The 12,645-nt window shown below is 42.1% G+C and overlaps 1 protein-coding gene across 1 annotated transcript in view; it reads left to right on the top strand.

Annotated features, from left to right (window-relative positions):
- The window catches only part of plch1 (phospholipase C, eta 1), a 60,982-nt gene that overhangs the window by 41,129 nt on the left and 7,208 nt on the right, over positions 1 to 12,645 (top strand). Inside the window, exons 12-20 of the mRNA XM_061072525.1 lie at positions 1,053 to 1,160; positions 3,046 to 3,201; positions 3,955 to 4,017; positions 6,569 to 6,663; positions 9,520 to 9,617; positions 9,956 to 10,135; positions 11,026 to 11,133; positions 11,831 to 11,955; positions 12,129 to 12,213. Of these exons, the coding sequence (XP_060928508.1) occupies positions 1,053 to 1,160; positions 3,046 to 3,201; positions 3,955 to 4,017; positions 6,569 to 6,663; positions 9,520 to 9,617; positions 9,956 to 10,135; positions 11,026 to 11,133; positions 11,831 to 11,955; positions 12,129 to 12,213 (1,018 nt within the window). The remainder of the gene's footprint in view (positions 1 to 1,052; positions 1,161 to 3,045; positions 3,202 to 3,954; positions 4,018 to 6,568; positions 6,664 to 9,519; positions 9,618 to 9,955; positions 10,136 to 11,025; positions 11,134 to 11,830; positions 11,956 to 12,128; positions 12,214 to 12,645) is intronic.

Here is a 12,645-nt window from a genome sequence, read left to right as displayed (position 1 = left end):
AAAAGAATGAAAACCCAACATGTGTCCCTTTTATTTTATTCTCAAACATCAGCTCTCAATTTTTGATGGCCTCAGACCACCTGATCCTCATCGTCCAGCTCAAGAGCAGCTATTTAACACAAAGAAACCGTGAGAGGCAGGAGGAGAGAGCAGGCGGATGAGCAAAGGCTCTCAGCATTTATTGTCTTTTATTAGAAGCAGATAAAATTGATTTTTTTATCTTTTTTTACACAAAGAAAGCTTTCCCAGGGAAAAGGAGCTCTGGCTCTGTCCCTCCCCGGCCAGATGTCTGTAAAAGTGAAAGAGCATCATTGATTTTCTTTAAAGCCCTTTACTCCTCTCAAAGAGTTTCCCTCCATCCTAATCCTCCCCCTCGCTGCCCTCGTTCGAGAGCCCTCCACCTCTGCCGAGCGAGGGAACAGAGAGTCACAAGGCAGCGGAGAAAGGGTGGAAGGATCTTTAACAGACACAGCGAGAGGGCTGAGGGGGGCCGACTGCTCGTGGCGGCGGTGGAAGCGCGGGTGGTGATGTCAGCCAGTGAAAGACTCAATTGACTGCAGGAAGCTCTGAGCCTGTTACTGATTTTTGTTTTGAAGAAGAAGAAGAAGAAGAAGCTGAGATAATCTTGACGCCCACTCACACCTTCAGAATGGCTCACTAATGGGCTTCCACTCGGCTGAAAGAGCTGCCCGGGGAGCTTCTCGCAGAATCTGCCGCTGATCGTGTATTCAGTGTGTGTGTTTGTGTTTCCATGTGCACAAGAATGTGTCTTGTGCCCTCTTGTTTACCTAAACGTGGAAAGTAATGGCTTCCGGTCATGCCTGTAAATACAGGTAAAGGAGGCCCATGAAGGAAGAGGTTACTTTTGGGTGTGTTTGTGGTTTTTGTTTTGTGATTTTCTGAGTGAAACCTATTTAACTTTTGATTTTGGGTTCTCGGACTGTCAGAGGTGTGACCTGTGTGGGGATCCATGTGTATTCAGGGGTTGTGTTGGGTCAATTGCGTTTTTGCTGCTGTCCTCACATTTATTTGTCTGTCTTCTCTCCTTCCAGGGAAAGCGTCTGCCGTCCTATCTGTCTGCCGACGCAGAGGAAGGGGAAGTATCTGATGATGACAGCGCTGATGAAATTGAGGATGACTTCAAGCTCAAGAACAGCAACGTAAGAGAGGATTGTAGACACAAGTATCACGTGCACACAAACTTGGATGACTGCTTTAATTACCACCTCCACTCTGACACATTCACACACATTGTTCAAGTCGGTCTCTCTCGATTTCCGTACGCATTCGTCTTTCTCGGTCCAATATTGAATATAAAGATATAAAAGAGTCTTTACTTTTTTCTGCCACTTATATTTGTCTCTGTCAGGGCAACTTTCTTTTGTGTGGCCATGGCCTTTTTCAGAGAGGAATTCTGGAAATTGTCCGGAACATTTCAACAAGTGGTAAAACAGGAGGCCTCGAATCTCGTTGACCTCTTTGTCTGCATCGTTTAAATTTAAAGCGCCTTTTTGTATTTGTCTGATAGATAAGACTCGCCCACTCGTTCACACTGAATTATGCGGACAATATCAAGCTGTATACTCACATGGACTTATTTGGAAATTTTCCAGACAGTTTACTTGGGGGCTGGTAGGAAACGTTCCAGAAAATCCAGAAAAATGGCAGTTATTTCAGGTGCTACTTAATCTGTTTATTGAAATGAATAAGGCAGCAACAACATCCCATCAGAAAAAAGGGAGAAAAGAGGCTCATGCTCGTCCCTCCCCATACATCCGCCACAAACAGAGGGTGGATAATGGGATCTTAACGACATTGTTCCACTCGACATAATGACTTCAGTAATTGGGTGGTAATGTCGGTGCTTGTTTTATTGAACATCAATGTCTTTAATGTTTTGGAATAATCAATGCTTAACGATGCAGATACAAAAATAACGTCAGCGCAAGCGTAGAAGAATTTTAAGTAGTTTTTTTTTTGTTTTTTTTTAAGAAATAAGCATCAGAGCGATATGTAAAAATGTCCGAGCATATCATCGCCGCATGCCGCTGTTCAACTTTCCAAGTGCCATTTTCTTTTATCGTTATTTTTACTCTGTGGTTTTTGCCTCGCGTACAGTAGTGCCAGATCAGCCTCATCACATTTAAGCAGGAAAACACTCTGTTCAGCTGTGTTACCGAAAATGGCATCGTTCTCTCACATTTAGCTGGAAGCATGAGGGTGCAGATGCCACGTTGGATGATCATCGCCATTTTATAGGGGTGGTGGCAGGTTTTTCACTAATGAGAGGTTTTGTATTGAGTTCATTAAAGCAGCATGTTTTCACAGCAGTCACCACTTATTTGGCTGTGGGAAAAAAAAGTGTGTAATGTTCTCTCTGGTTTTTCCTCTATTAGCAAAAATGTTCTTCATCTACTGGATTCAATTTTTACACCCATGAGTTTATTTTATTTTATTGCAACACACACCCTGAGCTGATTACAACTCTTGCAATCTCACCCTTTCCTCATATAGAAGGCGACAGATTTTTACGATAGGGGAAGCTGATTGTCAGGCCTGTTGTACACATCCACGCCACCTTTAGGAAATTGTAGTTATTGCTGTAGCAGTTTTGAGATAGAAACATGTTAGTGTGTAGCACTGAGTATCTGTTATACAGGGATTTGGGTGATTTTAGCAGTTCAGTAGAAAGTTTTGCCAAACTTTTTATCGAATACCGAGCAAGAAAGTCTGTTAAAACGTAAAACTATTCATTTAATCCAATGTTAACCAGCGACACAGCACACAGCTTTTATGTTTTTGAGGTTTTAATGTTTTAAATTCTTACTCTGTCTTTGAGCAATCCTATAACAATGTATTGCTAACATTTAGTAAAGAGTCAAAAAAGAAATCTGATGGTAAAACCAAAATGTTTCAAGTTGTTAAGAGTTTAAAATTTTCTTATTTTGGCACCTTTTTAAAAAATGTTAATTTCTCTCTATATGCTGTTACTCTTCATCATCTCCTGTCAATAGACACGTCTGACTTTCCTCTCCTTTCATACAGGGAAATGGTCACCACCAGGTGGAGTCTCACATCAGAAAGAAACTGGACTCTCTGCTGAAGGAGTCTCGCATCGGAGACAAGGAAGACAGCGACAGCTTCAGCATCCGAGCCCTGCTGCGCGCAACGCACCAGGGCCTCCAGAAAAACCTGCGGCAGGTACAGCCCCGAGGCGAGGTGTAGTACTGCATATGGAGCATAGTAATACTTCAACAGACGGGGAGAAGAAAGAGAAGAGAGGGAGCGTGAAACTAGGCCACAGTATTAGTCACGGAAGGGAGACGCAGAAAATAAAGGAGTAGAGTAGAGTAGTTGCTGCAGCACTCATAGGTCAAACCCAGCGAGCAGATGGTAAAGCACAAACAAGCAGCAGCTCCTCAGGCCACTCTGGATGGGCCGTGATTTTTCCTACATGGTTGGTGGTTCATCCAAACCTTGTCAAAACAGTCTGAAATTGAGGAGAAACAAAATGTCTGCAGTGTTACTTAATATTTAATTTCCCTGCTTGCCTCTTGTGCTATTTTTAGCAGCTTCAGTTTCCTGACAGCCATTTTAATGTTGTGGGTTCTGTGCATCGGGGTTTTCCTATTCTCTTTATTCTGCTCCTGCCTTGTTATTCGTCCTGTCGCTAAGGCTTTTTCTGTCTCTGTCCTTACTGTAATTTGTCTTTTTTCAGTTTCTCTCTCTTTCTCCCATATTTCTCACCCACTCTCCTCTTCAGCTGTGCACTGCTTTATTGGATGATGCCTGTTGCTGCCCCTCCAGCTATTGAGCTTAAGGGTTTAAGTGACTCACTTAGTTCCAATGTGGCTGTTATTAGATTCACACCAGATAATCCACACACTTGAATGTAAAAACAACCAGACACATGCACACGCTCGACTCTCTTTTTTGTGTTCTCCTCTTCTCCAGAGCTCCAGAGGGGTTCTGAAGAAATCCCAAAGCAGATCCTTCATCACGACTCTCAAACAGAAGGTAAGCAGCATCGCAACAAAGATGGCTCTTTTTTTTCTGCCTGATTCTTGATCTATTTGTGTGAATTCTCGAATAGCTAAATCAGGTTGGTTCACTTTTAGGTGAGGTGGCAATAAAACATTTCACTTCTCTACTACTAAACTTTTGCAAGCTTCCTTTTTAGAAACGTTAATTGAACAGTATCCGACTTCTTCTTCTTTATTTTATGTACTTAAGACCCTAAACCGGCCTCAAACCACCAACAGTGTCTTTCAGACTTTGGTAAACCTTCACTCAATTGGAGAAATCCCTGATTCTCTCTGCAGAAGAGTCAGTCTGGATTCATTTACCAGCCTTTGCCATCCTTTTAACATTGTCAATGAGACTAACAGACGCTGAAAAGGTTCGGCAGAGCCAAAGCTGCTGGAAACCCAAGAAACTAGAATGGCACTAAACTAGAATGTCTCCGCCAAAGCCCAAGAGTCCCCATTACATTCAACCAAGTCTGACCAAATTGCACACTCATACATATCAGTTCCCTAAATGTGCCTGATTTTTTTCCCCATTATGATCCCCAAAATTAAAAAAAATGCCAGATCCTGCAAAGTTAAAGAAAGTTGTCTGGATCCATGCTAAACGTGAACAGGTTCCGGGTCCCATCCTTCCAGCTAGAAATTCAGATCATTCCTTTTTTGCTTCATCTTTCTAACAGACTAACAGACAAACGGTCATCAAAACAGATCAGTCAAACTTTATTTACACAGCACCTTTCATGCAGGTTAGTGCGGTTCACAGTGCTTCACCTAGTGAGTGACAACGTGCTAATAAGACTGACATAAGAGAAAAAAAAGGAAGTGAAAATGTAAACATCACTTCTTGGGAAAAGGCAACACCTTCAGGTGAAAGTCAGCACCCCAGTGAAACCTGATGGTGCATCATGTCTCTTACTAGTTTTGCTGAGGTCCACTTATGTCTGGACCATGTGTTTTGAATGGAGGCAGGGTTTACCCGGTTGGAAGCTTCTTTGTTGTCGTGTCTGTTATTTGTGATACGCTTAACAGTGTTCCTGTCCAGGACTGGGCTTACTGACCACTCACAGCCAACTTCCAGCCTTTATCCTCACATTTAGCTAAAGTGAGCTCGAACAAGTCTTACCTCACCATTAAGCAGTTGTTGACATTGTGCCAAATCTGGGTGGATGGGGGAATAATTTGTTCCAGACTGGTCTTCCTTGCAATCTGATTATGTAACTGGCAGAGAGTTTATTGTTGGTTATTGTAAGACTGTCTGCCCAATGACAGGGAGGATGTAGTGGCGGTAGGAGTAGAAGACGAGCCATAAGAAGGTGAGGGACATGGGGGAGGAGTTGGCTTGCCGGTTTTTAGCCTAATGACATCTTCTCATGTTGGACTGAGATGGACAGTGTCTCACTTTCACCTTTTGAGTTACAAAGTGGTGCACTGTGGGAGTGCCTGATCCTCAACTCCGACAGATATCTCTGCCACACTGTACATAGTGAAGTTTTTGACACAAAATCATAACATTATTTCCTCACATAGCTGTTTTTTAAACAATATTGACATATATGCTCCTTTTTCAAATCAAACTTAAAATGCAACCTTTTGTTGAGCTATCTTCAGCGTGTGGTAGGTACCTCAATTAAATCAGCCACACTTTATCTTTCAATTCCACACAGCAGCTGAATGCAGTGAATGTATGCATTATTCATATCAGAGAATTAAACATGCAGGTCCAAGAATGTATACAGTCTTGATGTAGATCCTCTCTGAGGGATGTGTTTGTCCCTCAGGAAGCTGGTGATGGTGTAGAGCTTAAGAGAAATGCTTCAAATGGGAATTGCGTTTTAAATACATTTTTCTATTCCTTTTTTTAAGTTATCATCAATTAAATGTATTGATTTTTACTGTATAATATTTGCTTGGCCGTTTTTCTTCACATTCTCTAAAATTCACAGTCTTGTTATTTCCCTCTCTGACTTCATTTCTTTATTTGCTCTCCTTCCTTGGTTTAACCACTCACATCTCCTCTTCATTCCTTTATGCATCCTTTTTGCATATCATGCATCCTCCCACGCATGTGTGTATATATATATATATATATATATATATATATATATATATGCATGGGTGCTTTTAATCGGTTGGCAAGCTGCCTAAACCCCTGCAATTACTGCGACCCTCATTCTCTTCTCAAGTCCACTTTAGCTCTAATAGAGGTGCTGCTTCTCTCAGGAGCTCACACACTTCACCAACACTCACTCTATAATTATGCTATATACATTATATACTCGTACGTTGCTAAACACATACCGGCACCAGTCGGTGCCCTGTGGTGATCTCATTTACTGCGTTTGTGTGTAGGTGGTTTCATGTGTCAGAATTTAAACTGGAAGGATATAGAAATTTCTCCAACCGTAAGCAAATTATAGTTGTAATTAAAACAATACAATTGTGTGTGTGTGTGTGTGTGTGTGTGTGTGTGTGTGTGTGTGTGTGTGTGTGTGTGTGTGTGTGTGTGTGTGTGTGTGTGTGTGTGTGTGTACATTTTCCAGAGGCACTCCAAATCCAGGCTGTCGTGCCAAACCGTGGAGAAGGAGGAAGACGGCCAGGAGACGTCTGGGAGGGAGGCTGGAGGACAGTTCAACAGGTGACCTTTGACCTGCTTCACCACAACACTGACAATCACTGACAAATATAGGGTTTGATAGTTGCTGAGTCGCTGGAAGCATTAAACATCCAAGGCATCAGTTGTGCCGTGCAGCCGTTACAGCTTATCTTGCAATCCTTGGTGTTTGTGTGAGGGAAAGAATGATGGACTTCCCGTTTGGAGCCACCACTGATCAGGAAGGGGATCCTGAGGGGTTTTGATTAATCCCTGTCTCAAGGCTCTTATATACTTCTACGTATCCGTTTCTCGGAGAGGTCTCAGCGGGGGACAAAGAGTCTTTTTGATTTTTACTTCTCCGACGACTATCCGTCTAAAAACAATTCCCCGCCAAACCCATAGGTGGCGCAACGGAAGACGAGCTCAGAGAAGCCTACCCCATCTGGCGTAGAAGAAGTCCACGTTTGTTTATTTCATCTCCTCCCTGCTTTCCTCCCACACACTGAACCATGGCAACTAACAGAACTAAATAAAGTGACACCCAGCGGGTCAAGATGCTGATGTAATCGTTTCTTAGCGCAGCGGTTCCCCGGTCTTGTTTCCGAACTGTGTTGCTGATTCCACAGCTTGAATCTGCTTGAGGCTACATGTAGCTAGAAGCTACACGGAACTAGCTCCCCCCCAGCTTCCACACACAGTCAGCAGGGACTCCCGGCACTAACTACTACCCAGTGTTTGCTTCTAACCTGACGGTATTATAGAAACAGTGTCATGATAGAAGTGGAATTAAAGTCGTGACGGCGGGTTCTTGCACTGTTACCACCGCAGTTAGCATGGTGGCTAGCCTAGCCCGCTAGCCTAGCCTGCTAGCGCCGTTTTGAAAGCTCGTTATAACCGTATGTGACCGTGCACATATGCCCTCAGTGCTCTAACGAGCCACCGTCAGCCGGACAACTCCGCTAGCTTAACACACACGTCACATTAATCGTAGAATCATATTTGTGTTCGTGTTTGTTGCTAAAAGTAAACAGGAAGTTTGAGGTCCGGAAATACGGAAATTACGTCATACGGAAATGATGTCCTTCGCGGACCAATCACAGCCAAGAGCGGTCCGTCGGGTCTCCAACATGAAGACGGATAGTTAGAAAAATCAGACGTGTACGAAAAGCTGTCGGAAGCATTTTGGGAGGGCGTTTCACGACGGATAGGGCGGTCTTATCTATCCGTAATAGAAACAACGGAGAGGTATACATTGGCCTTTATGCCTTCCTGCACTATCATTTCAAAAAATGTAATTATAACAGGTCCCTGAAATTGAGGCCACAACAAAATAAATCACACGTGGTGTCAGCACGCAGCTCCAGGGACTCAAGGCTGAGTTCATCATGTCAACTTTGGTCAAAAACGGACATTTTATCCCACCGCAGCTGTTCTTCTGTTTTCTTTTCTTTTTACTTCCTAAGCCCTGCCGTGTTCGTCTTCTGTAACCACTTGTAAAACGTAAGAGTATATAGTATCGTAAAGGTATCAATACTCCACTTTAATAATACTTAAGGATAGTATTTAATTGTAGTCAGCATTGAAGTTGCATTTAGAACAACATGTTGACACTCGTCGAGATCGAGCCGTGGTCAGGTGCATTGTTAGCACATTTTCCAACGGAAACCTGGTCTGAAGTCAGTGACAAAGTATTACACTGTTATTTTCCATTATTAAGATAATGATAATAGGCAGGTGGACACTGGCATACACTCTGCTTATTACAATCCACCAAAGTGCAACACATCTGGCTTTTGAAAAGGAAACAACACTGACTCAAACAAATCACAACTATGATTCATTTAGTTTAACCCTTTTGAGGCTCAACAACTGTTACAGAGCTAAATGATCACAAATGGATGTGGACATTTAAATGCACTTGCTCCGGGGTCTTAGATCGTTCCTATAGAGCCACATGTCTGATTTTAACATGAAAAACCAGACTAATTGCTGTTGTTGGTGTGGGTGGACATCACTCAGACTGTTGTATATACATTTAGGTATCTATCACAAGAACCCACATCATTAAACCGCTCATATGTTTTTCTCTTAATCCCCACAAAGGGCTGTAAGTAGCTGTCTAATAAATGCAGTCAAGTTAAAGCACAGTATTTCATCTTGAAAAATAAGGTTGTAGAAAGATACCGTAGTATAAAATATACTGTACTACAAAACACCATTGCTTTATGACACTTTTTATTTTTCTGCATCCCATTGAACATTGGCACTTATGCGGCCCCTCATCTCCTCTGAAGCATCATTGTGGATTTTATAATTAAAAGAAGTAAAGTGTCTGCAGCTCTAGAACGGCCCAAATTCTCTTTTACATCTATTATTTGTCTACCTCTGTCTCTGTTTCCCTTTTTCTTTGTGAGCGAGCATTGGCCAGGACGTATGGAAATTCTGTTGTGTTTTCCTCCCTCAGTCGTTCGGTGTAGAAGGGCTTTGTCTCCCTTTGTTATCCCAGTCACTGCTCCTGGTTGCATATTTATATATGCGTGTTTTCAAGATCTGTCACATACAGATTCCTGTGAGGATGCCTGAGCGGCTACGTGACTGTTTGTGCAAGACTGTATGTGTGGAGTGCGCGAACATGCATGTGTGTGCAGGTCTTGCTGCACTGCATGAGCTCGGGTCTCCATTAAGCTTTTCGTCTTTGATGCTCTTTCCTGCGGTTTGCAAGCTGCCTCTCTGATGGACAGTCCTCTCTTGCCCGTTATGTTCTGGCCCCAGTAAATACTTTAGTGGGTAGATGAGCGAGTGCATGTCTTACTTTATGTCCTTTTTACTTCACGTGTCTCATTTATCTTAACATGACCTTAACCCGCTCTCCTCTGCCTTTTCTTCCAATTGTGTTAGGGGTGGAAGGAAGAGGAAGACCATGAAACTGAGCAGAGATCTGTCGAACCTGGTGGTGTTCACCAACTCTGTCGCCTCACAGGAGTGCCTCAATGAAGGTGAATCAACACAGCTATGTCACCTGAACACACACAAGCAAACTAGAATGGCCCCACTAATGAAAAGTCATTAAAAATCAATAAATCCGGCTTTATATTTGGATCTGCACTTATTGCACACACAGAAATATCATGCATTTTTGTTTGTTTTTGATCAAGATTGTTAAATTATTCTGTGAGAAATCAAGAAAAATTTCAAAAGGCCTTATCTTTCAATGTTAACATCCTGGATAAAGGTTCTTCCCTGACCCAAACCTCATTTTTCCACCAAGTAATAAAGATGTTGCAGTCTTCACCCTGAAGACGTTATCTCACGCCCGTCCAATGTTCCTCCTCAGGTACTCCAGGTGACGTCCTGTCATTCAGCGAGACCAGAGCTCAGTCTCTGGTCAATCACAAAACCGAACAGTTCCTGGCTTTCAACCAGAGGCAGCTGTCACGGATTTATCCCTCGGCCTATCGCATCGACTCGTCCAATTTCAACCCGCAGTTCTACTGGAACGTGGGCTGTCAGCTGGGTAAGACTTCTTGCTCCGAGCTTCTGACCCGTCTGGAGGTTGTCGTTTAATAGAAACATCAGGTGACTTCCCTTTGGCTGCATATCTGTCATGAACTGACAAGACACAACAACAGACGTCATCTGCGACCTGAACACCACACACCTTATTTACACTCCTCATCTTGTGTAGTTAGTTAGTGGACATATGTGCAGACAGTAATAGGTTTAGTCATATCCATTAAAATCCACATTACTAATCCACTGTTTAAGTCGTTTGTGTGTGCACTGTATGTGACTGCATGATGTGTGCACTTTGATTTGTAGGTGTACTTTATGAAAAAGGCCGGAACCTAGATAAATGAATAATAATCATAGTTAAATAAATAATGAATAAAGGCTGTGGAATTAATAAAAATAAATTATTTGAATTTATGTGTAAATGACCAGCATCATGATTCCAACGTCTAATGAATGTCTTCTGGGGAAATAAATATTTGTTTCTGTTCTATTACTGTCTCAGGTGAACAAAAACAGACACTGATACCGAGGAGGTGTTTTTCCTCATCGTCTGTTTTTCCAAAATAGGGTCTCAAGGTTGTAAAAACAAACGGAATTAATGAATAAAACAAAGAATGAATAAAACAAAGAGGGGCATGTGATAAATACAAAAACACATCCAAAAAAAATCATAGAAAAATGGGCCTCCTCATATGATTAGTGATTTCTGCCAGACTATCGAGCAGCCCCCAGAAGATTTTCACAGCTAATGTATTCTACACCGAGTTCTAGATAACATTTTAATCAGTGAATAAAGTGAATCAACTGATCAATCAATAGATGACAAATTGTGTGTAGTCAGAGGTTGAGTGACAGTTGATTTGAAGGTCTCCCTCATCCTCTTTCCTCCAGTCGCTCTGAACTACCAGACAGAGGGCAGGATGATGCAGCTCAACAGAGCCAAGTTCATGGTGAACGGAGGCAGTGGCTACGTCCTGAAGCCGCCCCCCATGTGCAAAGGTAACACAGCAGTCAGGCTGGGTCCAAGCCATTGCTTTGAGTTTAGTGTTGGATTGTTAACTTGCATCTGTTCATCGCAGAAATATATAAACATGTGATAAGAGGATTTTAAATGTAAACGTAGCATGAGAAGAACAGAGAGATTATGTTCTATGAAATGAAAGGTTGATGATTAATACAGAATTTGACTCATGATTGTTATTATATATTATAAAATGTTATTATGTAATGATCCATATCTTAATCTCTTGATCTCCAATATTTAAAAATATCATACATACAGTATATATGGTATTTGCCTGCCGCATTAAATATAATTGTATTTTCAGTAAGAATTAAATGGAGACAGTTTAAGGTAATTGAAAGAAGTGAAGACTGCTTAATTTTGTTTTTTACTCCACATGCAACAATGTTGTTAAAACAGTTATTCACCGACTGAGTTAGCTACACAGCAAATCACACGGCTGGTTGATTTTCATGGCCTTGCTGCACAAGTAGTTTACAGTGGAGCTTGTAATGATGCAATGCTTATTGAGAACATACAACCCGTGCCTTCCAGTAGACGTGATCCCAACTGCAGCCACACAACACAATGTACCCAGTCTCAGAAATAAGAATATTTAAGAGCTTTGGATTTTCAGGCTTTAGCGACAACATAAATCAAAGTTCTCGCTCTGCTGTCGTTCCTTCCCTCCAGGCTCCTTCAACCCATTCTGTGATGATCCTCTTCCAGCTTACCCCAAGAAGCAGCTCATTCTCAAGATCATTAGTGGACAGCAGTTGCCCAAGCCACCAGACTCCATGCTGGGGGACCGTGGCGAGGTAAAAACACGCCAAGGCACAAAACCCCTGTTTCATTTCACTCGCCATCTGTCCTTCTCCCTCTCACATCACACACAAATGTACAAGTATGCACCCAATATCACACTTGTCTACCCGCAGCTGAAATATAACATAATAACCAATTGATTTCTTTGCCTTTTCTCCTGCATCAGATAATCGACCCGTTTGTGGAAGTGGAGATCATTGGGCTTCCAATCGACTGCTGCAAGGAACAGACACGAGTTGTGGATGACAATGGTGAGACACACGCAGATCTTAGACTTAAACAATAACACAATGTCACAACCACTAAAGAGTGACCAAACATGTCAACGGGCACATGGGAAAACTGTAAAAATGTGTTTAAATTCAAAGAAGTATGTTGTCTGATTTGTCAATTTTCAGCCTCTTCACGCTTTTTTCGTAATATATAGCTCCTACTATGTTCCAGGCTTTTCCCCTGTATACATTATGTAGTTACAGTGCAGCCATCTAATTCAATTCTAGGGTTATAAAAACCTTCCTGTGTAGACTGTATCTTTGCATTTTCTATATTATTTCTAAACGTGTGTGGCACACAATCCAAAGCAGAAGCTGTAGTAGCCTCAGCTCTGTGATGACAGAGGGATGAGGGCAGAACAGAGCAGAGATAAAACAATACCGCAGCCACAGATGCTGTATTTTACTTTG

Source organism: Limanda limanda, chromosome 6 (genome assembly GCF_963576545.1).
Source record: "Limanda limanda chromosome 6, fLimLim1.1, whole genome shotgun sequence".
NCBI classification, from domain to species: Eukaryota; Metazoa; Chordata; class Actinopteri; order Pleuronectiformes; family Pleuronectidae; genus Limanda; species Limanda limanda.
Note: the sequence above shows the minus strand (reverse complement) of the source record. Positions and strands in the feature narration are given on the sequence as shown.